This window comes from Moschus berezovskii, chromosome 11 (assembly GCF_049115385.1).
Source record: "Moschus berezovskii isolate FMDL1 chromosome 11, NW_MosBer_1.0, whole genome shotgun sequence".
Lineage (NCBI taxonomy): Eukaryota > Metazoa > Chordata > Mammalia > Artiodactyla > Moschidae > Moschus > Moschus berezovskii.
Genome location: NC_142470.1, coordinates 7,951,748 through 7,979,738, shown reverse-complemented (window position 1 = coordinate 7,979,738; position 27,991 = coordinate 7,951,748). Strand labels below are relative to the sequence as shown.

The 27,991-nt window shown below is 52.9% G+C and overlaps 2 protein-coding genes across 10 annotated transcripts; one reads left to right on the top strand and one right to left on the bottom strand.

Annotated features, from left to right (window-relative positions):
* Positions 1-53: 53 nt before the first annotated feature.
* On the bottom strand, positions 54-16,786 carry GOLGA2 (golgin A2). Of its 9 annotated transcripts, none has more exons than XM_055399231.2 (27): positions 16,628-16,786; positions 15,010-15,132; positions 13,961-14,041; positions 10,828-10,944; positions 10,517-10,560; positions 10,351-10,414; positions 9,887-9,946; positions 9,619-9,699; positions 8,792-8,830; positions 8,231-8,293; positions 8,053-8,146; positions 7,856-7,962; positions 6,608-6,666; positions 6,174-6,315; positions 5,151-5,237; positions 4,941-5,048; positions 4,671-4,758; positions 4,006-4,343; positions 3,582-3,695; positions 2,741-2,986; positions 2,583-2,658; positions 2,243-2,334; positions 1,741-1,959; positions 1,545-1,647; positions 1,340-1,446; positions 1,114-1,267; positions 54-1,028 (listed from the first exon to the last, which is right to left on the bottom strand). In XM_055399231.2, exons 1-27 carry the CDS (start codon positions 16,706-16,708, stop codon positions 814-816), a joined length of 3,102 nt encoding a protein of 1,033 aa, XP_055255206.2. In that variant the 5' UTR covers positions 16,709-16,786; the 3' UTR covers positions 54-813. The 9 variants fall into 9 exon arrangements, with proteins under 9 accessions (XP_055255206.2, XP_055255207.2, XP_088697253.1 ...); XM_055399232.2 differs by having other exon boundaries at positions 2,243-2,331; XM_088841127.1 differs by having other exon boundaries at positions 2,243-2,331; positions 7,856-8,146.
* A 241-nt stretch (positions 16,787-17,027) lies between these two features.
* On the top strand, positions 17,028-23,310 carry SWI5 (SWI5 homologous recombination repair protein; the record flags this gene model as incomplete). The annotated part of the gene is made up of 5 exons (XM_055401166.2): positions 17,028-17,158; positions 17,496-17,544; positions 19,599-19,720; positions 20,764-20,858; positions 22,975-23,310. Coding segments are annotated over 5 exons (462 nt in total), but the record flags the coding sequence as incomplete, so codon positions are not given.
* Positions 23,311-27,991: the final 4,681 nt, after the last annotated feature.

Below are 27,991 nucleotides of genomic sequence, written 5' to 3'. Positions count from 1 at the left end.
ATGGCACAGACCCCAGGACCCAGTGACAGAAACAAGGCACACACCAAGACAAGCAGTATGGCTAAATTCATTTATTCAGAAATAAAAAGTGAAACAAATGAAACAGGAGTCGTATCACCCGGGCACAAACCCGTCCCCGCCTCCACCTTCTCTCTCTACCCTATACTATTAATAAATAAGTTTCCCCAGCCCCAAATATTTAATAGAAGTTCCTCCCCATTCACCAGCTCCAACCTCTGCTGAGGTAACGGGGGGCTGCCCTACCTCCAGAATATACAAAATGTTACACAGTTACAGTATAAACACTGGGGAGGGAGCCCACTCCACCACCAGCTTATGTCCTTGCCTGGCCGCAATTTGCCCAACTGTCCCAAGGCCTGTGAGAGTGCTACCCAGTTGTCAAGCTGGGCAAGGAGGGGGCACTTGGCCCCAAAGTGCCTCTGAATAGAGGATGCATGAGCCCCTCTGAAAGGACTCCTTGGTAGGGGTGAGGAGGCCACCAGGGAGCCCCTGCTCCACAAGAAGGCTTGCCTCTTAAATAAACTGCCTTTAACTGAACCTCTGGCTCTTTGTTTCCCTGGAACTATGAACAGTTCAGGGATGAAGACACAGCCCTGGCCAAGATGGCAAGGGGTCTGTACCTGTTTGTCTCCCCTCGTTGGACGGGGGGCTTATACCCCTTTTTCAAGGGTTTCAGCGTGCTAGTCTAGGGATGGGGGGGGGCAGGAAGGAGGGATGGGGAGGCAGGGATGGGTGGGGACAAAGCCCCGGGGCCCCATGTCTGTGATCTCTCTGCCTGCTGGAGTCAGGCCACTAGATCACCATGATCTTCACTTCGTCATTGTCGTCAGCTCGGTAGAAGAAGGGGATGCAGGGGTTGCTGCCCAAGCCTGGGTGCTCCTGGGGGTTCTGGATCTCACGCAGTAGTTGCATGATCTGTTGTGTGGTGGGGTTCTCAGGGGTTGTCTGGCTTGGCAGGGCCCCCTGGGGGGGCTCCACATTGTCAGCGAGGCTCACCTCCTGGAGACCTTTGGGGAGAGAGGGCGGCAGGGCTTGGAGTGGTGTACCAGCTCACCCCTGCCTGCCCACCAGTCCCCCGAGGGAGTTACTCACCACTCTCATTGTCAGCAGTGCCAGGTTCCTGGCAGGTACAGGGTGCTGTAGTGGGCTCACCAGCAGGGTTCTGGGCAGCCAGAAACTTGCCATACCATTCATTTCGCTCACCCACCAGACGTAAAACTAGTTCCTGGAGCTCCAACAGCTTCACCTGGAGAGAGAGGTGATCAGCAGCCCCGCCGCACCCCACCCCTGCCTGCAGAGACGGGCAGAAGGACCCCACCTTCATTTCCTCCTTGTCCTGAGCCAGCCGGCTAATGTACTCCTCCTTCTCCTGATGCCGGGCCTTCAGCACCGCCCTCTGACTCTGATAGAGGGCGATATACTCTCCTGCGGGAGGTGGGAAGGGCAGATGTGGCTCAGATGCAATGCAGCTCTGCCCCCATCCAGCCCCCGACCCCTGCCCCAGGCCCCGCCTCCCCACTCACCAATAGTGTCCGTCTCTCCAGACAGCTGGATACAGCGATGCTCCAGCTCCTCCACCCGCTCCTTCAGATCCACTTTCTCCTGCATGAGCTCCGTAAAGCGGCCCTGAGGCCAGAAGGGCAGGGTCAGGGCTCAGCAGTGACCTGCCCACAGGGCCTCCCACCCTTCCTGGACCCCACTGGGGGGCAGCTCACGCACCTGCAGTTTGTCCATGGCCACCTGGAGGGCCTGGTGGGCCTCCGTGGGCACACTGTCTCCCCCAGTCCTGGGGGCAGGGGCCTCCTTTTCCACCCCGTCCTGGGCTGTGGCCGCCAGGTAACTAAGGCGCTGGCAGCGCAGCTTCTGCTCCTTCAGCTGCCCACGTAGCCGGGCCTGCTCATCCTCAGCGCTGGCCAAGGCCGAGTGGAAAAATTCCACCTGCGGGGGAGAGAGCACACGTGCTTTTGTGGTGGACATGCAGAACCAGCGAGAGGTGGGTGGGCAGGCAGAGACACACGCCCCTTCGCGGGGTCTCGGGGCACACGCCTGTAGTTGGAGGATAACATGGTGGCTGACCATGGCTCCCAGGGGAGGTTGGGGGACGACCAGAGAAGATGGAAGGAGGAAACCATGAAGAAGAGGTCTGAGAGGAACCACTGGGGGTGGGATGGGGTGGCAGTGAGGGGAATGAGACAGGTGAGGAGCGGGCAGGTCTGCTCACCAAGGCCTCTCGGCCCTCCAGCTCCTCTGGCACGCTCAGCTTAGGCCTCGGAGCCTCTTCATCCTGCTCCTCACTGTCCAGTCCGTCTCCTGCTGGGGACAGACAGGGGGTCTTCAGACCCCCCAACCACGGAGGCGGAGCAGGCCCAGAAGAAAGCTCGGAGTCCAGCTCTGCCCCCCAGCCTCACTCTGCAGCCCTGCGCCAGCCAGCGGCCAGGGGAAGAGGCTCCGCTGTCCCCGTGGCTTCATCTAACTCAGGGCTGAACAACAACTCGGTGCCATGCTGCCAGATGTCCCCATCTCCTCGGGCCAGTGTCCTCCCTCCAGGCTTTCCCACTGACCTTCCCCAGGCACAGCGATGAGGGTCAGCTGGGCCTGAAGCTGCTGGTTCTGCTGGTTGGCAGCTTCCAGGCGCTCCTAAGGGGCCAGGGAAGAGAGTGAGGAGGGACACAGGCTGCAGGCCTTCCCTCTCAGGGGCCCAGTGCTCCGACGCCCTCACCTGGGTCTCCTGTAACTCCTGGCGGGCCACCTCCATCGCCGCCTTGCCCTGGACTTCCTCGTGCTGCAGCCGGTCCATGAGCTGAGTCTGCAGTAGCACCTGCTTGTGCAGCGCCTCCTTCTGTGAGGCCAGTTGCTGGTAGGCGGCCACGTGCTGCTGGTAGGCGGCCACGTACTGCTGCAGGTGGTTCAGGCACTCGTCCCGCTGCTGCTGCATATCTTGAACCTCCTGGCCCTTCACCTTCACCTGCGGGCAGACCCTGGGCGTAAGGGCGGGGGGTGGATTGCTTCCACAGTCTGAGCCCCTGGGCTGGGGAGGCTGGGCACAGACGCGTTGGTCAGAGACGGACACTGTGCAGAGCTCCACTGGCTGCCCGGGCCCCAGCTTCCTCGCCCAGAGCCCCGTGCCGGCTTCACCCAGCCTCACCCCTCATAGCAAGCTTCTTTCTATCTTAACTCGAGGCTGTGGGTGAGTGGAAAAGCAAAACAGCTTTTCCAGCCAACAGCTGTGAGGCGCACACTTGAATGCCTGCGGCTTTACCTACAGGATTCTCCTTTAATCCCCAATGCTTCTAGGAGAAAAATGCTAACTTCCTCTTAATATAACCCAAGGAGCCAGCCACCGTATGTCTATCCTCTCTTCTCTAATTAGGGGATTAATGCCTCTAGCAGGGACAAGGACCTATGGCATAGGGCTACCCAACTCTGCAAGTCAGAGGCCAGGGGATAATCAGTCACAGGTTCTGAAGGACCCCAGGGTCACCTGTTCTGGCTGCCCCCACCCCCCTGCCTGGGTAGGGGGGTGCCTGTCTCCTAGCCCTTCCTTTGGGGACAGGGGTTACCGTCTCCTTCAGTTCCCCCAGCTTCTCCTGCAGCTGGCCCAGCTTCTTGGCCAGCTCCTTCTTGACATGCTGCTCGGACTGTAGCACACTGGTAATCTCCATGTTCTCATTGGACTGCACAGAGAGAGGGGCGGTGAGTCCACCCCAAGCAGCTGGAGACCCCAGAACCTGGTGTCTGGCTCCCACAGCTCAGGGAAGTGTGGAGCCAGGTAGGAAAGTCCACCCACCTCCACACCCTCCCACGTCCCTCCAAGCGGGGCTTTCTGGCTCCCAGGGTGCCTCTGTGGGCACCAGTCATGAAAGGTCCATATCACCCATTTTACAGGTGGGAAAACCAAAGCTGCCAGAGGGGTTAAGTATCTCACCCCACCCCCAAAGGGCTTGGCCAGGGAGGAGAGCGGGCTGGGCAGGCAGGGCTGCGTACCAGCCTGACGAATCCGTTCTGCAGCTCGGCCAGCTGCTCCTTGAGCTCGCGGTTCTGGGATAGCGCGCGGCTGATGGTGGTGCGATCGCTCTGCATGCTCTCCAGAATCTGCTTGCGCTCCTCTGCCTGCTCCCCCCAGCACTCAGCCTCCCGCTCCAGCTCCAGCAGCCGCTGCTCCTGCTCCTGATTCAGGTGACTCAGACTTTCGTTGTCCTTCACCTGTGCCTGCAGCTGCCCGGCCAGGCTCTCCAGTTCCTTCTGGAGCCGCTCAGTCTCTGCCTGCAGCCACTGTTCTGTCTCCGAGGGCCCTGCCGGGGGCTCCTGGGGCGGGGGCGCAGCTGAGGAAGGGAGCAAACCATCAGGGTCTCTTGGCTGGGCCATGTCCAAAGCACCCTCTTCGGGGTCCACAGCTCCTAACTCAGGCTCCTTGTCCCCAATCTTGGCTTCCTGGCTCAATCTTTCAAGACACATTCAGAGCTCTTTATGCTTCAGACCACAGTGGGCACACTTCACCCATTTCTTTGCAGATGGGGACACTGAGGCTCAAAGAAGTTGCAAGCCTTGCCAACTGCTGGTATGGACCTCTTTCCCTGGGCCAAGATGCCCTTCCACTCACTCACCTCCAACACCGGCCTCCATCCCCAGGTCCCTGGGGCCCAGCTCACCGATCTGGTTCCTCAGTTCGGCCAAGCTGCTCTCCAGCTCCTGAGCCTGACACATGCTGCGCTCCTTTTCCTCCTTCAACTTGGTCATCTGCTCAAAGCACAGAGATGGGGCGGGGGCGCACATGGACCTCTCGGTCAAGTAAGGGCTGGGCGACCGTACCCGTCCACCCCCACCTCCAGCTATGCACAGCAAGTGACATGATGCCCAGGAAGACCAAGCGACTTATCTAAGGTGGAGGGGGCGGGGGTGGATCGAAGGTCACACCTCACCTGTTCCAACACCTGCTGCATCTTCTGCTGCCATATGGCATTCTCCTCCTTCAGATTCATCACATACTGGTCTCTTTCTGCCTGCAGCTGCTTCACCAAATCCTTCAGCTGTGAGAAGGGCACAGAAGTTAGCAGGGGCTATCACGGGCGGCCTTCACCTGCTCCTGGTCACCTGGGGTCTCCTGTACCCCTCCCTCTGCAAAGCCTCACCCGCTCCACGTGGGTCTCCAGCTGTGCCCTCTCCTCCAGGGCCTGCTGTAACTGCTGGCTGCTATCAGGGGCAGGCTGACTAGAAAACTGGATGGTGAAAAACAAGGTTAGATCTGGGGGGGCCCAGGCTGATCCACGCAACGCCCAGCCCCTAAAAAGTCAACGTTCAGCTCAGGGTTATCCTTAATATTGTTAGTACCATGTCTACAAGCTTTATTTTCACTAAATATTCAGTGTGAACAATTCTGATAGTAAGTGTTCAAAGTTCTCCCAATCTCCCCAATCCAGTGTATATCCTTCTTCACCCTTTTCCACAGGTATGCAAACATGCTTCACGGATACATAGTACCAGGGATAGTATCATATATGGTTCTTAATTTCACTTTGCCAGAAACAAGATAACTTTAAGTTTTTATAATGGTTACATAGTACTCCAATATATGAACATGGCGTATTTTAACCATACCCTTACAGGTGGCAGGAAGGCAGAAACTTGCTGGGCATGCTGAAACAATGAAGAAACTGACCTGGGCACTCTGTCTACCTGGAGGCTTGGCATCCGAGAGGAAGGAAGCAGAAATTCATGGGCTGGCCTTACAACTATTGGTTTGGTCAAAAAGTTTGCTCAGGTTTTTCCATGCAATGTTATGGAAAAACTCAAAGGACCTTTGTGGCCAACCCAATATCATACATAAAACAACGGTTTTCAACTAGAATGCTTTATAATTTATGGTTTTCTAGATCCCCTCACATTCCTCTTAACCTGTCTCAGTTTAATTTTGTGCTACGAAAGTATTAAAATATTTTCTTGTTAAAAATATATATATATATAAATAAATAAGCCGTATCAGACTCCAGAGATCTGGACAAGGTCCCACTTTTTCTCCTGTCTCTAGAGAAGTCTATGGCAGAACCAGAACAAGGATCCAAACTTTCTGGTTCCAGGTCGGAAGGCACCACAATGACCCCGAGAGGCCAGGCCCCGCCAGGTGAGGCCTGCACACCCCAGGGCTTCAGCCCCACCTGCTGCAGCAGCAGCTCTGACATCTCCAGCTTCTTCTGCAGCTCCTCCACGCCCAGCTGCATGGCTGACTTCTCTATTGCCAGGAGCCGCAGCTTCTCCTCCAGCTCTGAGTTTTGCTGCTTCAGGTCCTCGTTGTTCTTACTGTGGCCAGAGGTGATGGAGGGAGGTGTGAGTACTGAACAGAGAAGAACGCTCCCATGATCCACTCACGACTCCTGCCATAAAAGTCGCTTTGGAAGGGACCCCCCAGCACCAGAAGTCTCAAGCGGCAGCCCAGAGAGAAAACACGAGTTGCCTGAGGCCATGGCAGGGGTTAGGGGTGTGGCTGACTGAAAGCCTAGCTCTGCACACGTCCAAACGTGTACCCTCTTTCTCACCCTACTCCCTTGGATCTCCCCCACTTCCCAGTCCCCCCCATCACCCCCCATCCTACTTGTTCTTGTATAATTCCAGCTTGAGGGCATCTCGCTCTCTGGTTAATTCTTTGTTGTACTGTGAACACAGAAAGGTGAGGTCAGGAGAAGGCAGGCGGAAAATGCAGACCAACAGCAGCAACAGAACAACTCCCAGCAACATGTCCTCACCTGGTGTGAGGCTTTACATTTTTTCAAAGCACATCCAAGCTCATGCTCTCCTTTGGTTTTATTAAGAACTCGGGAAGGTTGGAAGAGGCAGGTGGGGCGGTCTGACTCTGGGCTGGCCACCGTTCTCACTGTTAGCAGCATCACATCTGAACCTTTTCTGAACACTTTCTTAGCCAACATTCCCAACTCACAGTCACCATGGGAGGCAGCTGCTATCTCCATTTTATCGGTGAACGCGGAATATTAGAGGTTAAGGAGCTCGCCTAAAATCACTTAGACCTGGGATTCTTCAGCCTTGTTTTCTGCCCTGGGGTTGGGGCATGAATATGAGGGATGGATTAAATTGCATTGTAATCTTTTGTCCATTTTTTGAATGGATGGGATAATCACATAGCCCCAAACTCAGAAGGTACAAAAGTGACAGGTCTCTGCTGCTGCTAAGTCACTTCAGTCGTGTCCAACTCTGTGCGACCCCATGGACTGCAGCCTACCAGGCTCCTCCATCCATAGGATTTTCCAGGCAAGAGTACTAGAGTGGGGTGCCACTGACAGGTCTTTAAGCCACCCTATTCCTCTCCCTTGGGCTTTTTTTTTAATATTTGACTGCGCTGGGTCTTAGTTGCAGCATGTGGGATCTAGGTACCCCCTGCACTGGGAGCACAGAGAGCCTCTGGGCCACCAGGGAAGTCCTTCCTTGGGTTTTATGAGTCCTTTCTGACATGTCATATATATTACACACATGCACTTCTCCCTTTCTGGTGTGGTCACGGGCTAAAAATGCTGATCTGAACCTTCACAGCTGAACACCCAGTGCCTGAGCCAGAGCCCACGCTCAGGTAAAGGCAGGGCTGGCTGGTGCTCAGGCCCTGGGCTCATGGAGCATTCACTCTAGGTGGCACTCCCCCACCCCTCCCCGCAACGCGCCCACAGCAATTGACTCGTGTCCAGACTGCGTTTCACAACCACGCAGCTCTAAAGCAGCAAGAAAGGACACTGCTGCCGTCTGGGCAGCCAGTCACTCCATCCTGCCGCAGAGACCTTTAGGCTCACAACCCTTCCCCATGACCTCCAATGGATGGGCACGCTGCTGGGCTCACCCTGTCGGCCTGCTTCTGCTGCGTGGAGACGGCAGACAGAGTCCGCTCCAGCTCTCCCACGCGCTGCCTGGAAGACTGCAGGCGGTTAGCAAGATCCTCTGACTCCCCTGAAATGACAGCAGAGAGGGCAAGTCCAGAGAAGGAATCCCACCAAAGGCCTAGCTGGCCCAGGGGTAAAAGGGTGCCGAGCTTCCCACCTGCTTTCTGCCTAGCTGCCTGCTGGGTGTGGGCCAGAGCTGTCTGTAACTCCGTCTTCTCTGACACCAGAATCCCGATAGTCTGAATGTGGACCTTCGGAGAAAGGCCAAGCGAGTGCTGAGACTGCAGAAAAGCAAAGTTTTCCGGGGGCCACAGGGGCCGGAAGAGCCCGCTCACCTGGAGTTGTTCTCTCAGAGCCCCTTGTTCCTTTGCGAGCTTCTGCTCAAATTCCTTTTTTTCCTGCAGAAAGAGAGAAGAAACAACTCTTACTGGGAGGAGGCAAAAGTGAAAGAGAAAAGGACATGTACCCCACCTGGGGATGCCACCACAGGCCCAGGACAGGCCCACCAATGAGAACAGACAATTGGCGCCCCAGGAGTGGAAGACGGGCAAGGAGGGCAAGGGGGAAGCCCCCTATTCCTCCAGGCTGTAAGCAGCCAAGAGGAGAATGGTCCTCTACATCTGAATCCTCCCCCAAACCCATCAGCCATGGGTTGTTTAGTTGCTAAGTTGTGTCTGACTCATTTGCGACCCCATGGACTGTAGCCTGAAAGGCTTCCTCTGTCCATGGGATTTCCCAGACAAGAACACTGGAGTGGGTTGCCACCTCCTTCTCCAGGGGAATCTTCCTGACCCAGGGATTGAATCTTCATCTCCTGCATTGGCAGGTGGATTCTTTACCACTGAGCCACCAGGGAAGCCCCATTAGCCATGGAAGAAACAAAGAAATTGCATTACTTTTTCCAGTTGATCCAAAGTTTCCTGGTTCTCTTGTTTCTGTGGGGAGAGGCAAAGGAAGGTGACTGAGGTTGTCCTCCTTCCCCACGATCCTAAGACCAAGGAGGAGAGGCCACAGGCAGGGGCCAGGAAGGGGTTAGAAAGGGAGGGTTCACGGGGACACAAATGAACGAACGCTTCTCGAGCTAAGAGACTTTGAGTCTTGGCAGGTTTTGCTCATGGCTACAGCAGCAAGAGTCTGGATCTGATTCCCTTGAAGGGCAATGACATTAACCTCTAGAAATGGAGCCTGAGAAGGTGAAGACCACCCTTTGCCAGCTCGCACTCAAGGAATGTTTGCTGAGCAAGCACACCACAGGTCAGGTTCTGTTCTTAACAACACAGATACGACATGAATGAAAAGGACCTTGAAACCTTTTTTTGAGCTTAAAAGGGACCTTGGACACCCTCTGATTCTACCTCCTCAGGAAACTAAAGGCCAAGGAGGAGAGGTGACTTGTCCAAGGTCGAAGTCGGAACAAATCAGGGGCCGGGTCAGGGCTGGAACACACCAGTCAAGCTAGTGCCTCCCCTACAGGCAACAGACCCATGACAAGGTGGGGAGGACTCGAGCAGAGGTATCTGAAGAACAGAGTAGGCAAAGAGAGCAGCCACAGAGAGCCATGCTGCACGCCATGCTCCAGGGTCCCCCAGTTGAGACCTAGGCCCCGCAGCACCCCCTTCTCCCTTGGCACCAGGGATCCCCAGCCCCTTCCTTCAAGAGCCCCAACGTGAGACCGGAGCCCCATTTTGGCAGCATGGATCAGGGGACAATACCGGACTCTTACCAATTCCTCTATCTTGCTACTGAGTTGTTTGTTTGTTAGATTGCTGGAGTCCAGGGCTACTGATAGTTCTTGGTACCGGCTCTGAGGCGCATGCAGAGAGGAGGAGGAGGTGGAGGAGAGGTGGGGGAGAGGTAGAGAGAGCAATCATTAGGGTTGGGGGGTGTCTGGGCTGTCTCAGCTGGGTGGGGCACCCAGCCCCCACCATGGGAGGAGGTGGGGGGCAGGGCTGGCCTGTAGGGTCACTGGGCCACAGTGCAGGCCCACTTACCTCCAGATTCTTTATGTTGGCAGGAGATGCTAGGCCCTCCCCATTGATGTAAGACGAAGACTAGGAGAGATGAAAGGGCTCACATGGAGATGTTCTCTGACCCCCTCCAGCATCTTGCCTTCCCCATCAACTGGCAACATTTCCTCTTCTGCCTAACTTGCCTCCTGCCCCTAATCCCTCCCCTGTGCCAGTTTCTCCTGGTTTTTAGTTCCCCTTTGTCCCTCCCCTCCCAAAGAACTCTCATCCGCAGCATCAAACGATGTAACCAATCTCATCATCCAACCCCTTCATTTGCATAGCTTCAAAGAGGAGACTCAGAGAAGCAATGATCAGCTAAACATTATCCAGCCAAGCTGCCCGGTCCCAGAATCTTCCCTTCCTTTGGGGAGTCTCTGCCTCAGTTTCTTTCTGTCATATTTTCCCCTCCTACTCGAACCCATGCCGAGCTCCAGTTTTGGGGGTACCTCGGACACAAGACCGTTGAGCTGCTGAGACAGTTGTCGCAGGCTCTCAGTGGACGAAAAGGATCTGGGGATGAACACAGCAGTCAGGGGTGCAGGAGGCTCGATGGGAAAGAGGGGTTCACGGGGCAGTGGCCTAGGGACTGCTGCCCCCATGGGAGACACTCACGTGCTTTCGTCAATGAGACCAGAACTGTTGTTGGCATCATGGTTCTGTTTGGGAAGAAACACAGGAATTGGTCATTAGATTTTTATTAAGAACCACCCACAGGCACCAAGCTCATTCCAACCACTTTCCATCTCCCTGAAGCTTAAGGGGAGTCTGGTTTTGGGCTCCCCCATCCCAGTCCTCAGGAAGGGCACCTGGCTCACAGAGCCAAGATACCTGGAAGAAAAGGACGAGGGTCCACAGGAGGTCCAGTCCTCTGGGAAACAGGAGGGGGGCGAACACAGAGCGGGCCAAGGGGAAGAGGCACAAACCTGAGCTGATGCCATGCTAGTGACACGGGGGGGACTAGCACTGGGGGAAGGGACACCGCCGGGTGGCACGGCGTCATCAGCAGACGGTGTAACAGGAGCGGCGCGGTCTCTGGGCGCCTGTCACAGAACACAGCAGGGTGTTAAGGGCCACACAGGGCAAAGAGCACCTCGCTGTCACGAGTGCAGGGGTGCAGAGCGGGCAGGACCGGCGTCGTGCAGTCAGCGACAGTCACACGCGCTGGGAGCCACGTGGGGGTGTGGCCACGGCTCGCCCAGAACTCGGGCCATTCTGCCGCCTTCTGGACCAAGGCTCAGGGTGAGGGCCATGAGGCCTGCTTCCCGAACATGGGGCGTCATCCTCTGTGGAGCTCAGCCAGAGGCAGGGCCAGGCTGCCCTGTGGCAGCCACAGCAGGTTAAAAGGAAGGTGTGCTGGCTCAGGGAGAAGCAGGCACTGCTTTTCCAGAGGGTCAGTCTGTGTCAGAGTGACCCTCCCCTGGGACCCTGCTGGGCAGAACATGGCAGTGATAGAGGAAGAGAGCGTCTGCCTCCTCTTTCTTGCTCTCCCTTCCTCCCTACCACTGGGTGTGTCCTCAAGTCATGCCTTTTTTGGGAAAGAAGCCGCCAAACAAGAAGGCTCCTCCTGCTCTAGAAGGTGGAAAGAGAACTGTGGCCACTACCCCAGCCCAAGCTCCTAGCTCCTAAACACCTACCCAGCCAAGAACAGCTGAGAAAGCGAGAGAAGACATCTACTCTTGGCCTCCTGGAGAAGAACCGTGGGTGTGAGGACCAGGGGCCACAGAGAAGTCCCCTATTCCTCCAGCCAGGTGGGTCCATCCACCTGCTTGACCGAGCCCCACTCGGTCTCTCTACAGGCTCAGGCCTGACTGACACTGAGTCCAAGCCGCGGGCTCCAGAGCTAATGTTCAGTAGGTAAGACTGAAGAGGACTGACCAGCTGAGCTTGCCCAGGCAGGACTGCAAGGCAGCCAAGGCCTGGCCAGCCAAGGTGGATCTGGAAGGGAGAGGCTGCACCCCTCCTGAGGGAAAAGGCAGCCTGCTCTCTGCACACCGCAGCCCTGGCCTCTGAAAACTCAAATCTACTGCCCTCCTTAGAGCAAGCACCACAGAGCCTGGGGAGTTGAAGAAGAATCAAACTGTTGGCATGGTAACTGTCCACACTGCGACCTCTGATCCCAGAACCTGGTGTTGCCTTGCCAACCTGTACTCCTGAATCTAATAGGTAAGAGTAGGGGTTTGGCAGCTGGCGAGGCGTGAGACTTCGAGGGAGGGGAGCACACTCTTAGCCATGGGCCCTGGGGAGCCCTGGGTCCCTCCTGGCATCTTGGTGCCCGGGGATCCCAGGCATTAGAAACAAGAGAGCTCAGAAGGGGAAAAAAGGACTTGTCTGAAGACTGAAATATACAGACTATGACAATTTAGTAAACAACCAAGTTATTTCATAACTTTGAATCATAAAACTAAGTATGGAATTTCAAAAAACATTGTCCACTCCCCTCAAACGTCCCACTCCATTAAAAAAGAAAAAAAAACAACATTTTTTTCTATACATTATTCCTCATTTCCGGAAACGTCATCAGCTCTGCCTAGGATACTGTAATCACAGGCCTAGTTTTTTGCTTTTTTTTCACTAGAGTAGAAAACTTAAGTGGGAGACAGTTACTGATATAGAGAGGATTTTAAAACAACAAGGGAACTGCCCTTGTGGTCCAGTGGTTAAGACTCCGCACTTCCAATGAAAAGGACATGAGTTCAATAATCCCTGGTTGGGGAACTAAGATCCCACAAGCTGTGCAGTGCAGCAAAAAAAAGTATAATAAATAAAACAAGAAGGGAACATGGGGTTACAGGTCTTCATTTCCAGGAGAGCAGACGATTGCGAGCCAGGGCTTCGGGACTGCTGGAGGCCCACGTTCCCTCCCTAGGCCACCCAGCGTCTCCTCTGAGAGCCAACAGGGTGAGTCACAGCACCTGGACAGACCTGAGTGACTGGGTGTGAGGAGTCCTGATAATTGAAGATTCTCTCACCCTGGCCACAGGGGCCCTGGCCCCACCCCTCTCCCCCTGCCCATCTCCAGCAGGACCTGGCCCCCTTCCAGTCCTACTCCTCTGGCCTGGGAGATGTTCCCCGAGGAAGTTAATTAAGGAAGAAGTGCCAATATCATGTCTGGAGGAGGTCTTCTCCTAGTCCAGGTGCATCCCAGGCTACCCTTCTTTCTGGAAAGGACTCTGTGAGCTCATAGTCCTGGTGGTTACCTGTGACCACACCCTCTGCCTGGGTCCCCTACTCGCAGTATGGATGAATGCTCCCCACTTCTAATCCTCAAACCAGCTTCAAATGCCACCCTCTCCAGCCTGGAATCCATCTAGAAGGAACCTCGGCCTCAGTTGAGCGTCTGGAATGCCGCCACATCCTGGCTTGCCTCTTTCACCTGTTTTCTCCAGCACCAGCACCAGCTGTCTGCTGTCAATGGCCCGCTGAATACCGCTGCGTCCAGTGGGTTTTAAAGAGAACGGGGCAGAATGTCCTGACCACTCATGTGTTCGGTGAGCCTCACATCCCTTACAGTGAGCCTCACTGAAAAATAACCTCAATCCTTGTAACTTTTATAAAGTAAGCTCCTTTTCTCTTAACCCTACCTTCCCCACCGCCAAACCAAAAGGAACTGATGAACTGAAAAAAAAGAAAAAAAAATCACAAATTGCTTTGTGGTCTACTGGTCTTTTGGATATAGATGCCCAGGGGGCAAGACTTGAAGGTGTGGTTTTATTTAACCTTAGTCTGAGAACACCACCGGGCATTCAAATTGGAGGCTCAAAGAGCCCTAATCCCACACACCTGCTCCAGAAACTATTCCCGAGTTACCTTTAACCTCCAAGGAGCATCTCACCTTCTCCAAGACAATAAAAGATGGTGGGGGCAGGGTGGGGGGGAGGCAAGGGGAAGAACCCAATCAACCAAGCAGGTGAAAAAGCAGACGTGAACAGGCCGAGGGTTAATGACAGCAACATAAAATAAGCCAGAGAAAAAGTCTCCCCCACAACAAAGACGCCTCAGGGCATGCAGAGCTGGGAGGGAGCAAGCCAGAGAGAGGGGGTCTTGGCACTGCCTCACCTTCCACTTGTCCAATGGGGGGATCGCTACCCCATTGGAGCGGTTAAGGTCGGACACCAGCACCTCCAGAATGTCCTGAATCTAGAGGAGGCGAAAAGGGAAAAACAAGGGCGGGGGAGAAAGAGAAAAGTGGCTTAGAGAGGCAAGAGAGTCAAGGGAGGAAGAAGACGGGCTGGGGCAATGGAATGCCGGAGGAGAGAGAAAGGGGTCAGAAGGGATCAATACCACGGCCTGGGTCATTTTTCCAAGTAGCCACTTGCTTGCTGCCTCTTCAAAGGCAAAAATCAAGGGAAGCAAACAGATGGAAAAGTCCCCTGAACAATGCAGTCACATAGCTCCTCAGATGAACAATGCAGCTCTTAATAGCTTCTTAGACTCTTAGGCCTAGACTTTTAAAAACCAGACTTCAGAAAAAGGGTCCACTTGCACAAAGTGGGGGGAGAGGGGCTACAGCTAAAAAACAAGCTTGAAAGACAATAAGCTGATCCACCAGTATCATTTTACAGATGAGGAAACCGAGGCCCAGAGGAGGAAGTGATTTTCCCACCAGCAAGCTGGTGGCAAAGATGGTCTTAAAACTCAGATGGTCTCCTAATCCAAGTGCCTGAGGCCCTCTCCTCACCACACTCTGGAGCTCTACTGGGGCTTCTAAATGGAAAGTGTGAGGGCAAGTGGCTGTTTTCACTGCCTGGCTTTCCCCATGAGGCTGGGGAATATCACCAGAGCAGTAAGTCAACTAGCAACTATGGTTTATTGAAAGTTTACTCTGCACCAGGCGCTATTTTAGGGGATTATTATAAAAACGATGACAATCTCATTTCAACTTCCTTGGTGTAAGACAGTATTACTCCAATTTTACTAATGTGGAAACAGAAATCCAACGAGCTTAAGCAATTTGCCCAAAACCATATCCCCCGCAGAGGGAAAGGGAGAATTCAAACCCAAACTTCTTAGCCAATATCTGACATTTCTTCCACAATCTTAACCACTACCCTCTACTGGTGCCCCTTGAGTGCCTCATCCCCGGAAGGCGGTCAGGCAAGACTCACATCCTCAGGTGATGGACAACCACCAGAAGTGGTTGTCTCTGGGCTACTGCCATTCTTGATCTTTCTTTTTTTCTTAGCTCCTGCAGGAACACCAGGGCTGTTCTTCTGCTGATACTCCCTTAACTGTAAAAAGGAAAAGCAGTGAGGCTCATGAGAACTATATGCCCCCTGGATCCACATCCTACTTTACAAAGTTTACAAAATACTCTTCGCCTTCTGATTTAATGCCACAACAACCCTACAAGGGCTGTCGTCCTCAATGACTTGAAATGGACTGATAATGTGGCCAGGAGCAAAAGGCGGCAATAAAAGGCAACAATGAAATTTAAACTCAGCCTTCTGACTCAGTTCTGGGATTACATCAATCAGCAGCTGCTAGGGGGCAAAATCAGCAGCAGAAGAGGAAAAGTAAACAGCTAATCGGACATTAAGGTCCCTTCTTCCATCCCTGTTACAGCTGCACACCAATAACTTCCCAAAATTTTACATCAATGTATCCTAATGGCAGAAAGCAGAGAAGACACACACCCCTAGTGAATCTGGGAACATAACCGAAAGAGGACAATCCCAACACATTTCAGAGAGAAGTCCATTATAATCATACAAATCCACGCAAATGTCATCCCTAAGTATATTAGTATAAAAGGTTTTTCCTCTCTCAAGAAAATCAAGCAAAACTGATCCATCAGTCCCATATTTATCCTGTGGCACTTGGGCTGCCCCACGTTGAGGTGATGATTTGTGAAAGATTCCCAGTTGTGAAGTTCAGTTTCCCTGGATTTGCTCCTCAAAGGAGCACTGAATACTGAGTGACGGGCCCTCTGGTCTCAGAATCACAGGGAATTAGAATGTGAAGTAGAAACTTCCGATTAAAAATGTGAACGTCTCTCTGGATAGAGACCCGGGAGAAAACCAAACTAAACCAAACACCGTCTCCCCATGGCCACCCAGAGATACTGTCAATGTTTGGAGATCACTGGGGGATGTGTAGGCTTTTTACACTATCAGCATCAAACGACGGGGGTACAACTCTAGAGGTGAGGTAGCCTGAAACCCAGGTCCGACCTAGGTCCCATAGCCCCCCGAGTCCCCTTTTTCAAGCTGGTGCCGGGACCCAGAGAGACGGGAAAGGATGTGAAAACACAGTGGGAGCTGGGTGGTAAAATTTAACACCGAGTTTCCTAGGCATTAACTACAGTTCCGAGGGGCATAATGACGTAGCCACATGGCACTCGTCCCTAGCGACGCCCGAGTCGTCGTTCCGCGTTGTCAGGTGGGGGTGCGGGTGGGGGGAATGCAAAGGCCAGGACCGAGGTTTTCGGAGTCCGGGAGTTAGGGAGAGCAGGGAGCTGCGGAGGTCCGGTTCTGGGCGACAGGAGACGAAGGCCAAGCCTGGTGTGGGAAGCTCCGGGGGTCACCGGCCCAAAGTCACCTGGGGCTGACGAGTGAAGGCGGCGGAGACTGGGCAGCCGGGGGGTGGAGGGCTGGGGGGGCGGGACTGGCTGCGAAGACTTTGTTGGGGGGGCCGCCAAGGGGCGCCGAGGAGCTCGCCCCAGAAACTCCGGCCATGGCCCGGCCTTCGGAGGGGTCAGGGAGCCGCGAGCCCGCACGGTTTTACCTTTTTCTTGGCGGCAGCCAATTTGCTCTGTCGGGTTTCTTCCGACATGCCGGGAGGGGGCGGGGGATGGGGGGGCCACATCAGCACGATCCCGTCAACCTCTGCGGAGTCGCTTCCGGCAGCCCTCGCGTCGCGACGCCACTCAGCCAGGAGAAGGCGGCACGGCGTGTGGGCGTGGCCTCAGTTCTCTAACCCCACTGGGTAATGGAAAAGATACGGGGCGGAGACGCACGACTATAACCGCCTCTTAGCCCCAAAGAGAGGGTGGAGTCACAAAAATCGCTGAACGCGCAGCTGCGGAGTAAGCAGCCTCTGTCCTGCCCACCTCGGTGGAGAGGACTGAGCCGGCTCTCGCGGAGCGTGCGTAGTTACTATTACGTAGTTACGTAGTAGAGTGTGACGTTCCTGGTCTCCGTCACAGGATTCCAAGCACCTGGCAGACCTGAGGAGGTTATCTTCCGGCCTCGCCCTGGACCCTCCTTCTCGGCAGCGCCCCCCGAGTCGGGGGCCCCGGACGCCAGGGCTGAGGAGGTGGGCGAGGAGCTGATAGCAGGAGGAAAGCACATCTCTTCCCAGTCCCTTTTCGTGACGCCCCCGTAGCTCTGCCTCAGACTTTCTCTCCTCAGAAATCACCTCCCGAGACGCGCCCCCCGCCCCGCCATCCACTCCTCCAACACTCCTCCCTGTCAGAAACTCCCCCTTTTCGAGAATCCCTGCCCTGATCCCAGAACCATTCTCTGTCCCCTTCCCAACCGGATCCAGTCCCGGTTCATAGCCGTTCCTCCTCTCCACACCCCCACAGTACCCCCTTTCCTCCCCAGGAGGCCTCTAGGTCCAATCAGACTTTTTCCCTCGGCTTCCTCTCCAGGATTCAACCAGGGCTTTCCAAAAGTTGCGGCGGGGCCTTCCGATCCCCTGTGAGTATACCTGTGTCCCCTCCCTGCCCTCCACCCTGTACGCTGCTCCCAGCCCCTCCCTCCTTCCCTAACAGCGGCTCACCCACTCCCCAGCCCTCTTCAGGGTCTTCCCCCCAGCTGACCTTATTCCGCAGAGAAACTCCAGGTCATTTCTCAGTCCTTCCCCATCATCTTTTCCTCCTGCCCGCCAGTCTTCAGAGAAGAAACAGCGTCCTGTCCTTTGTCAGTGTTACCCCAGACCCTACAAAGGGGCTCTGTCTCTCCTCCTCCCTGACATCGCCACAAGTGGTTGGTTGGTTTTGTTCTTTTCACACCACCCTCCTTCCCTCACCCATTCCACCCACGTAGAAACCACTCTCATTCCCTCAAACACAGGTGCTCTCTCCTGCCCTACAGCACTTGCATATGCTGTCCATTGTGTGGAATACTTTTTTCCAGCTTTTTTTGCCAAACTGATGCCTCCTCAGCCTTTAAAGTTGAGCTTCCTCAGAGGAGTCTCATCTCCACTTTCAGTCTCAGGCCACTTGCTCTGTTAGGTGCCCCTTTAGCACACCGTACAACTTAAGAACACTTTCCAGACTGCTAGTTAGTTGATTGGTTGTTTTTCCTTCATTCATTCATTTGATGGATTCATTCGAAATAGTGCTTTCTATGTGCCAGGTCCAGGCTTCCCTGGTGGCTTAGACAGTAAGGAATCTGCTTACAATGCAGGAGACCCAGGTTCGATTCCTGGGTTGGGAAGATCCCCTGGAGAAGGGAATGGCTACCCACTGCAGTATTCTTGCCTGGAGAATTCCATGGACAGAGGAGCCTGGCGGGCTACAGCCCATGGGGTCACAGAGTCTGACACTACTGAAGTGACTTACTTACTTATGTGCCAGGTCCTATTGTAGACACAGGGCCATCAGCTGAAAAAACAGAGTCCCTGCCCTCATGGTGTTCACCCTCCAGTGCTATAAGGCCATCAGTGATAATAACATTATTAATGAAATGTACAATGTGTCGGGTGGTGATAGATGTTAGAAAACATCAGGACAAGGGGTGGTGTGTGAGGTGGTTAGATGGGGTGGTCAGGGAAGGTCTTTCTGATGAAGTGTGACTGGTGAGCCCAACTTTCCATGGAAATATCTGGAGGAAGAGCATCACTGTTGGGTGTCATATGTCTGGGACTAGGCTCTATGTTCCATGAAGGCAGGGGCCCGGGCTTGACGTCTTATCCATTACTTAACCCTTGCAGCCTTTGGCAGTGCCTGGCAGCTAGAACTTACTCATGATTTGTTGACTGGTTAAAAACCCCAGTGTGGCTCCAACCAACATTTCCTGAAGATTAGCGGCATATCAGGCACTGCCTTCACAGCTTTTAGACGCAGAAAGGACAAAGATGAACTGTAGCTCCAAGGAAGCATTTTGTTACCCAATTAGATTTTTTTTAATATTTATTTATTTGGCTGTACCAGGTCTTAGTTGCAGCATGTGGGTTCTAATTCCATGACCAGGGATCAAACCTGGGTTCCCTGTGTTGGGAGGATGGAGTCTTAGCCACTGGCCCACCAGGGAAATCCCCCAGTGAGGTTATAACCATAGACTGGAGAGGAGAATCCAAGAAGTAGACCTGAAGTAGATTCTCTAGGGTCAGATTGGGAACCAGGATGGGCCCTTTAGTTAAAGTTGGGTTTGGCTGAAAGTGAAAGGAAACCCTGAATAATGGTGGCTGAAACAGTCATCGGGACCCATGCCTCTATCATCCAAGACACTGTTCAACTCCATCGTCCCCCTACTGGCAGGAAGGAAGAGGGCCATAGAAAGTGTACCCTCTCCCCGGAAGGACAGTTCCCAGACATGGAATCTACTATCTCTGATTAAGTTCCACTTGCCAGAACTTAGTTATAGGACCACAACTAATTACAAGGGAAGCTGGGAAATGTACTCTTATTCTGGGTAGAGGTTGTCTGTTACCACCATGAAGCAGTGAGTGGCTTTTGGGGGGGACCACGTGAAGGTTCTGAATTGTAGATAATTGGTCAGTCTGGCTTGTGACTTTTTGTGCCACTCAGCGGCCATCTCCCAAACCTGGCCAGGCTGACAGGGCCAGTGAGGATTCTCTACACCTTGACATTCAGAAACTCAAGGAGAAGAAGGACATGTTGGACAAGGAGATCACCCAACTATTATCAGAGTAAGTCGTTGGGTTCCTCAGTGTGCTTAGAATAACTTTTTTTTTTTTTTGGTTTGGCGGGGGTCACACCATGTGACTTGTGGGATCTTAGTTCCCCAACCAGGGATTAAACCCAGGCCATAGCAGTGAAAGCACTGAGTCCTAATCACTGGACCACCCAGGAAGCTTTAGAAAACTTTTAACTAGTGCCCAGTAACTCATGGATGAGGATAAGAGGCTTGTGCAAGCTTCCTGATGGGAAGTGGGTGGCAGACGATGAGATGATTAGATAGCATCACTGACTTGATATGGACATAAGTCTGAGCAAACTCAGGGAGATGGTGAAGGACAGGGAAGCCTGGCGTGCTGCAGTCCATGGGGTCTCAAAGAGTCTGACAGGATTTAGCGACTGAACAACAGCAATGGTAACTGAAACCTAGCTTAGCATAAAAACAGGACTGTGCTATTGGCATCCAGCGGCCTCAGCAGCTGTCTCAGGTAAGGTGTGGCCAGGCTCAGGAGGACCAGGGGAACTGGGAGCTGAAAAGCTATGGCTCTCCCACTCTCTGTCTGGAACCCACAGTCTCTGCCTCTGCTTCTGTCCACACGTGGGCTCTGCCCTCCCTCTGAAGGTGGGTTTTCAGTGCCAAGGGGACGCTGGCTCTTCCATACCTCCTGGGTTTTCCCACGCTCCTTGCTCTAGCCACAGGGCACAGACCGAGGAACCTTTGAATACCTGTGTAACAGTTGAGGGGATTTGACTAACCACTCATGTGCCCATCTGTGAATCCCTCAGCTGTGACCAGGGTTACATAGTACCAGTGTGCCTGGAGACCCCTCCCTAAGGATACAGGGAGAATTTGCCAGGAGTGAGACAATGGGCAGATCCTTGGCCCTACCTTAAGCTGCACAAGGGCAGGATCTGTCTTGGCATTGCTGTGTTCCCAGTGCTGAGCACCCAGGAGGCCCTTAGTGAGTAAGGGCCTTATTGCCTCTGAAGCTGGAAGCCTTATCAGCTTCCTTGGCGATTCTCTCTCTCCCCCCACCCCCATTCCCCACCGCAGAGGCTACAGTGTAGCTGAACTGGAGGACCACATCTCCCAGCTTCACGAGTACAATGACCTCAAGGACGCGGCCCAGATGCTTCTGGGGAGACTAGGTGAGAGAGCCCACATGGGCCGGGCTGGTGGGATCTTGCCCCTGGGTCTTCTGATTGCCAACCCTCACTCCCCACCACCCCCAGTGTTCTCAGCTGCTGTGCTCCCCGAATACCCTTGCCTTCCTAGCAGAGCAGCTGTACAGCTCTTATTGAATCTCTGGGGTTCTTCCCCTCATGTGGAGAGCCTGCTTTGGAGCTGCAGGCAGGTTGGAGTCTGGGACTTGCCCACCTGCCTGAGGACTAGGGTTCCTAGTGCCCCGGAGTCTATTCACACCAATGGCAACCCCAGCCTTGCCTCAAGTGGCTGGCATGCTACAGAGGCAGAAAGTGCAAGGGTGGCTCTTGGCTTAAAGGGGTACTTTGTTCTTCTTTGAGCACAGTACCCACTATTCGGAGATCTGAGCCAGGGCACAGGCACCTGGAGGTAAGGAAATGTGTAAGTGGCCTCGGTTCCATCACCTGGCTTCCATTGTTGGACACGCTGATGTTTGACTGCCAGTGACCATCTGGGACAGTGCTCAGAGCTGGGCTGTCTGCCCACCGGCTGCCTCATTGGTACCACTTGTCGCAGAATTCCCTATCAACATCTGAGATTCCACAGCAGGAAGGGCTTCTCCGTGTTTCACTGGAGAATGGGTCCCACAGCGGGGAGAGAGAAAACGGAAAGAGGGAAAAAGAAGTGAAGAGAGGAGGATGATCTGGGCCCAAGAAGAAAGGAATGTGGGGACTTCCCTGGTGGGCCAGTGGCTAAGAGTCCACACTCCCAATGCAGGGGGACCAGGTTCGATCCCTGGTCAGAGAACCAGATCCCACATGCCGCAACTGAGTTTGCAGCTAAAGATTTCGTGTGCTGCAAGTAAGACCTGGCGCAGCCAAATACTAAAAAAAGTAGAAGAAGAAAGGAATGCGAGGGGACTGTAGCCTAGAGGCCAAGGGGAATAAGCTCTTGGTAGACAGAAGCCAGCGTGAGACCTGCCCCTCTGGGTCCTAGGACCTGGAGCAGGCAGCCTGCCTTCTTTCGTTCATCAGTGAGTATTTCCTGAGCACCTGCCCTGTGCTGCTCCACTGGATATGGGGACACTTTGGTGAACCAGACATCTGAATGTCTCTGTTCTCACGTGACTCATGTTTGGATGTTGGGGTTGGGAAGGGGAATAGTCATGAACTAAACAAACACAAGTAAATGAATTATAAAATGTGTGAAGTGCCATGAAGGAAACAAAGGTCGGAGGTGGAAAATACTGGAGTGTTCACAGGGTGGCAGGTGGGGATGAGAGAAAGTGGTCAGGGAAGGCCTCTCAGGAGACAGACCCCTTTCCATGGGAGAAGAGATGAGTCTTTGAGGAAGCAGGAGGAATGGCATCACCAAATGGCAAGGGCAGAGGCTTCCCTGGTGGTCCAGCGGTTAGGACTTCCCATGCAGGGGATGTGGGTTCGATCCCTGGCCAGGGAGTTAAGATCCCACACGCCTCCAGGTCATAAAACAGAAGCGATATTGTAACAAATTCAATAAAAACTTTTAAAATGTGCTATGCGCTCTGCTAAGTTGCTTCAGTCACGTCAGACTCTGTGACGCTGTGGACTGTAAGCCCTCCGGGTTCCTCTGAACATGGGATTCTTCAGGCAAGAATACTGGAGTGGGTTGCCATGCCCTCCTCCAGGGGATCTTCCTGACCCAGAGATCGAACCTGTATCTCTTACATCTCCTGCACTGGCAAGCGAGTCTTTACCACTAGTGGCACCTGATCCACATTAAAAAAAAAATCTTGCAACCCTAGTGGTCAGACATGCACCTGGGCCAGGACTTGCAGCTAGTCACAGCTACAGTGTCAGTGTAGATTTACATTTCCAGCTGGTGATTCTTGTTGCTCTGTGTGGAGAAAGGATTCTTGGGGAGCTTTGTTTGCCTCCTCTGCCAAGTGGGTGAGGGTTCAGTGAGTCCAGTTTGGAGTGAGTGGACAGGGCCCACAGTGGAGGAGCCTGGAAGGAATGGCAGCAAGATTATGTGGCCAACGAGGGGAGCAAGAAGAAAGTGCAGGAGGGGGTCCTGGGTGGGCCAGGGCTTTGGCCATTCTCCCTCCCACTTTGCTCACTGGACATCCTTCCTTCCTTCCAGCTGTGATCCGAGGTGTCACCACCAAGGAGTTGTATCCAGAATTTGGCCTAGACATGAATGACTGAGCTCACAGCCCTTTGTCCACAACCCACTGGGACAGGCAGATGCAGACATGAGAAGAAGCAGTGAAAGCCCAACCAGCGAACCCACAGGCTTTCCAGCAAGAAAACATCAGAAGCCCTTTTACTAGAGAGTCCAAGCCGAGTCAGGAGGGAGCCCAGAGAAGAAGGGGAACAGGAAGGGACCCCAGCTCCAAGGTTCCCGAAACATCCCAATGATACCTCTGTGTGTGTATATGTATCCTGTTTATAAATAAACATGAGCAATTTTGGTTCAAATCTATATGCTGATTCCCTCTCCTCTGATAGCCCCCTGATCCTAACCTGGAAAAAAGAGAGCCTGCCCTATGTGATAACAGACTTCCACATGCCAGGGACTGTGCTAAGTGCCTTATATCCATTACCTCCAATGCTTCAACCCATCCTCTGAGGAATTAGTATTACTATCCCCATTTCACAGATGAGGAAATTGAGACTCAGGCACAGTGACTTGCCTAAGGTTAGACATCCAGTAAGTGGCCACACAGGGATTTGAGCCCAAGTCTTAACTCTGAAGCTTCTAGTGTGCAACTCTGCCTTTGTGAGCTGGGAAATGAGCAGATAAGAGCTGAGTGAAATAGCAACATTGGGAGGAATTCGTCCCTGATCCCCAGAATTGGGGTTCCAGTCCCCAGTTGAAACCCTCTGCCAAACGTGGGTGAGCCATGGTCATTTCTTCATTGTGTGATGCTCACCATGAACAGCCATCAACTGGCAGAAGTGCAACCTGAGTGTTGTGACTGCTCAGTGCAAACAAGAATAGCAGGATCTCACTATTAACTAGTTATCCTAGCTATTCCCACTGCCCCTCTGCCTGGTCTGCGCTGAACATTCTCAGATGATTTCAGATGCAATAGCAGTGCTTGGGGACAGGCTGTCATGAGGTAAGTATAGTCTCTGTCAATAAAAACCAGCCATGCAAGTCAGGTCTGGGTTTGAATTTCAGCTCTGCCCACTTACGAGCTGTGTGACCACGGGCAGCTAGCTTGGCCTCCATAAATAGAAGTGATAATAGTAGTGTACGCATCAGGGCAGGTTGCCTTAGCCGCCTTAACAGTCAGACCTCCTTGTTAGTCACTCAGTCGTGTCCAACTCTGCGACCCCATGGGCTGGCCCGCCAGGCTCCTCTGTCAGTGGGATTCTCCAGACAAGAATACTGGAGTGGATAGCCATTCCCTTCTCCAGGGGATCTTCCCGACCCAGGGATCGAACCTGGGTCTCCTGCATTGCAGGCAGATTCTTTACTATCTGAGCCACCAGACTCCTTGGCCGAATGTGATCAAGGTTCCTTTGTCTCACAAAGTCTGATGAGTATCTGGTGGCCCTCCTACATTTCAGAACTTCACTGCTGGAATCCACAGCGGGGATAAAAGAGATGGAGAAGACACATCAGCTCTGAACCAACTCACATCCAAACGGGCAAACATCACTTCTGCTCATAGACAAATGTTCCAGAGCTAGCTATGTGGCCTAAACTGACTGAAGCCACCTTGGAAATTAGGCTGAGCATCCAGATATTTGATGAGGACTAGCTACTGTTGGAGAAGGCAATGGCAAACCACTCCAGTACTCTTGCCTAGAAAATCCCATGGATGGAGGAACCTGGTAGGCTGCAGTCCATGGGGTCGCTAAGGGTCGGACACGACTGAACGACTTCACTTTCACTTTTCACTTTCACACATTGGAGAAGGAAATGGAAACCCACTCCAGTGTTCTTGCCTAGAGAATCCCAGGGATGGGGGAGCCTGGTGGGCTTCCGTCTATGGGGTCACACAGAGTCAGACACGACTGAAGTGACTTAGCAGCAGCAGCAGCAGCAGCTACTGTTGGGGCCACAAGTACTACCTCCAAATAGTGTTTCAGGGATTAAATGAGCAACTGCCTAGGACCCAGAGCCTGGGAACATGAGTCCAGCTCCCCTTTAATGCTGGACAGCAACTTGTCCCGCTCAGGGGACGGCATGACCCAGGCCCACACTCTGGTCCTGTTGCAGACTGCAGACAGTTGGCTTGTCCTGCCTCTGTCTGAACAAAAAGGACCTGGGTCTCTGCCACACAGCGCTTATCTGCCAGCAGGAAGGAAGAAGCACTGACAGGGACTTCCCTGCTGGTCCAGTGGCTAAGACTCCGTGCTCCCAATGCAGGGGGCCCGGGTTTGATCCCTGCTCGGAGAACTAGATTCCCACATGTGGCAACTAAGAGTTTGCTTGCCTCAGCTAAAGACCCCAAGTGCCACATACAGCGTGCAAAGTTGTTCCAGTCATCAGTACAGCCCTTATAGGACCACGTCTCCACACCTCTACCACTTCTTACTTGCTTAGTTCTCAATCTAGCTCATGTTGACCTTTCTGTAGTTAATTGATCCTTTCATTTCTCTTACCACGTTTTGGCATCTAATTTCAAATCTTATAACAAGATATCTTTACCTCTTTCCTTTATACTAGTCATTTTGCTTAACTCTAACCTTATCTTCAATTCCAAAAATTACTAGAAAGTAAGGACACTTCTCCGTAGTCCACTAAAACCCCTGCCTCTTCACATTTTCTCATGTTTTCTTTTGCTTATGTCTTCATCACCTAGCTTGTGGGTCCTAGTTTTCCAGCCAGGGATGAACCCTGGGCCCCTGGGCAGTGAGCACGCAAAGCCCCAACCGCTGGCCCACCAGGGAATTCCCCATCTCTTTGCGAATTACTTTTTTCTTTTTTAAGACTGCGTTTTGTTTGCTTGTCTTTGGCTGCACTGGGTCTTCGCTGCTGCCCATGGGCTTTCTCCAGTTGCAGTGGCTGCGCTTTGCATCGTGGTGGCTTCTCTTGTTGAAGAGCACGGGCTCTAGGCACATGGGCTCAGTAGCTATGGCACATGGGCTTAGTTTCCCCAGGGCTTGTGGGATCTTCCCAGATGAAGGATCGAACCCGTGTCCCCTGCATTAGCAGAAGGAAGTTGAGAACCACTGGACCACCAGGGAAGTCCTTTGTGCCTGTTTTCTGATGATTGCCCTGAGTTCCATTTCTTCCGGAAGGCAATTTAAAGCACCAGGGTAGGTTTCAAGTTCTCCAGTTGAAAAGGACTACACTGCCAGTGCTCCAGAGACTTTTGCATTTGAGGCCAATTTTAAAGGTACCCTTGGAGGATGCTTGGAAAGCATCACCCAGGTACCTTTGTCTGAGGTCGGCACTCCCAGGTGTCATGGTAGGAAGTGGCCTCAAGGGGGCAGTGTCTACTCAGAGACATGCCAACTGCCAGGGAAGCTGCCTCCAGAAGAGCCCTGGCTGGGAAGGTCTAGTCCTACCAAGCCACTGGCCGCAGATCCTCAGAGTGCCCCACAGAGAAGAGGGGGTTCTCCGTGGCAGCACCCCCCTACCCCGAGTCTAAAGTGACCCCAACCACCATCCCAGGCAGTGAGGAGCCAACTGGTGGTGGAATGCGCACGGTGACCTGTGCCATTGCTCAGGGCGTGCCCAGATGGTGCCAGGAAACAGGCTGCAAGGACAGCTGACACTGTGAGTGTGGGAATGTGGTTTGATCAGCTCCAGTGTAAACCTTACCCCAAAGCGTTTGTCACCGGACACGGCCACTGGAGTTCAAAACACTAACAGGGCAATTTGCATTTTCATCCCTGAGGGCTGAAAGGGGTCATTTCCAGGAAGCCTGACCTCACCCACCGATGCAGTGTCACCAAAGAGGAGGAGACTTTGGGGAGGAGAGGAAGGCCAGATTGGGGCCCTCTTCTATGGGAGGCTAATAGAGTTTTGTCAAGAGAACGCACTGGTCATAGCAAACACCCTCTTCCAACAACACAAGAGAAGACTCTACACATGGACATCACCAGATGGTCAACACCGAAATCAGATTGATTATATTCTTTGCAGCCAAAGATGGAGAAGCTCTATACAGTCAGCAAAAACAAGACTGGGAGCTGACTGTGGCTCAGACCATGAACTGCTTATTGCCAAATTCAGACTTAAATTGAAGAAAGTAGGGAAAACCACTAGACTATTCAGATATGACCTAAATCAAATCCCTTACGATTATACAGTGGAAGTGAGAAATAGATTTAAGGGACTAGATCTGATAGATAGAGTGCCTGATGAACTCTGGACGGAGATTCGTGACATTGTACAGGAGACAGGGACCAAGACCATCCCCATGGAAAAGAAATGCAAAAAAGCAAAATGGCTGTCGGAGGAGGCCTTACAAATAGCTGTGAAAAGAAGAGAAGCGAAAAGCAAAGGAAAAAAGGAAAGATATAAGCATCTGAATGCAGAGTTCCAAAGAATAGCAAGGAGAGATAAGAAAGCCTTCCTCAGCGATCAATGCAAAGAAATAGAGGAAAACAACAGACTAGGAAAAACAAAAGATCTCTTCAAGAAAATTAGAGATTCCAAGGGAACATTTCATGCAAAGATGGGCTCGATAAAGGACAGAAATGGTATGGACCTAACAGAAGCAGAAGATATTAAGAAGAGGTGGCAAGAATACACAGAGGAACTGTACAAAAAAGATCTTCATGACCAAGATAGTCACGATAACATGATCACTGACCTAGAGCCAGACATCTTGGAATGTGAAGTCAAGTGGGCCTTAGAAAGCATCACTACGAACAAAGCTAGTGGAGGTGATGGAATTCCAATTGAGCTATTTCAAATCTTGAAAGATGATGCTGTGAAAGTGCTGCACTCAATATGCCAGCAAATTTGGAAAACTCAGCAGTGGCCACAGGACTGGAAAAGGTCAATTTTCATTCCAATCCCTAAGAAAGGCAATGCCAAAGAATGTTCAAACTACCGCACAATTGCACTCATCTCACACGCTAGTAAAGTCATGATCAAAATTCTCCAAGCCAGGCTTCAGCAATATGTGAACCATGAACTTCCAGATGTTCAAGCAGGTTTTAAAAAAGGCAGAGGCACCAGAGATCAA

What these genes read in the sequence shown, in the direction of transcription:
- GOLGA2 (XM_088841127.1), bottom strand. Translation starts at nt 16,708, where the DNA reads ATGTGGCCCCCCCATCCCCCGCCCCCTCCCGGCATGTCGGAAGAAACC. An exon ending in TCAACGGTCTTGTGTCCGAG is followed by an intron (nt 9,947 to 10,350) that starts GTACCCCCAAAA and finishes CATCTCTCCTAG; the next exon opens with TCTTCGTCTTACATCAATGG. An exon ending in TGCAGCAGGTGTTGGAACAG is followed by an intron (nt 4,759 to 4,940) that starts GTGAGGTGTGAC and finishes TGCTTTGAGCAG; the next exon opens with ATGACCAAGTTGAAGGAGGA.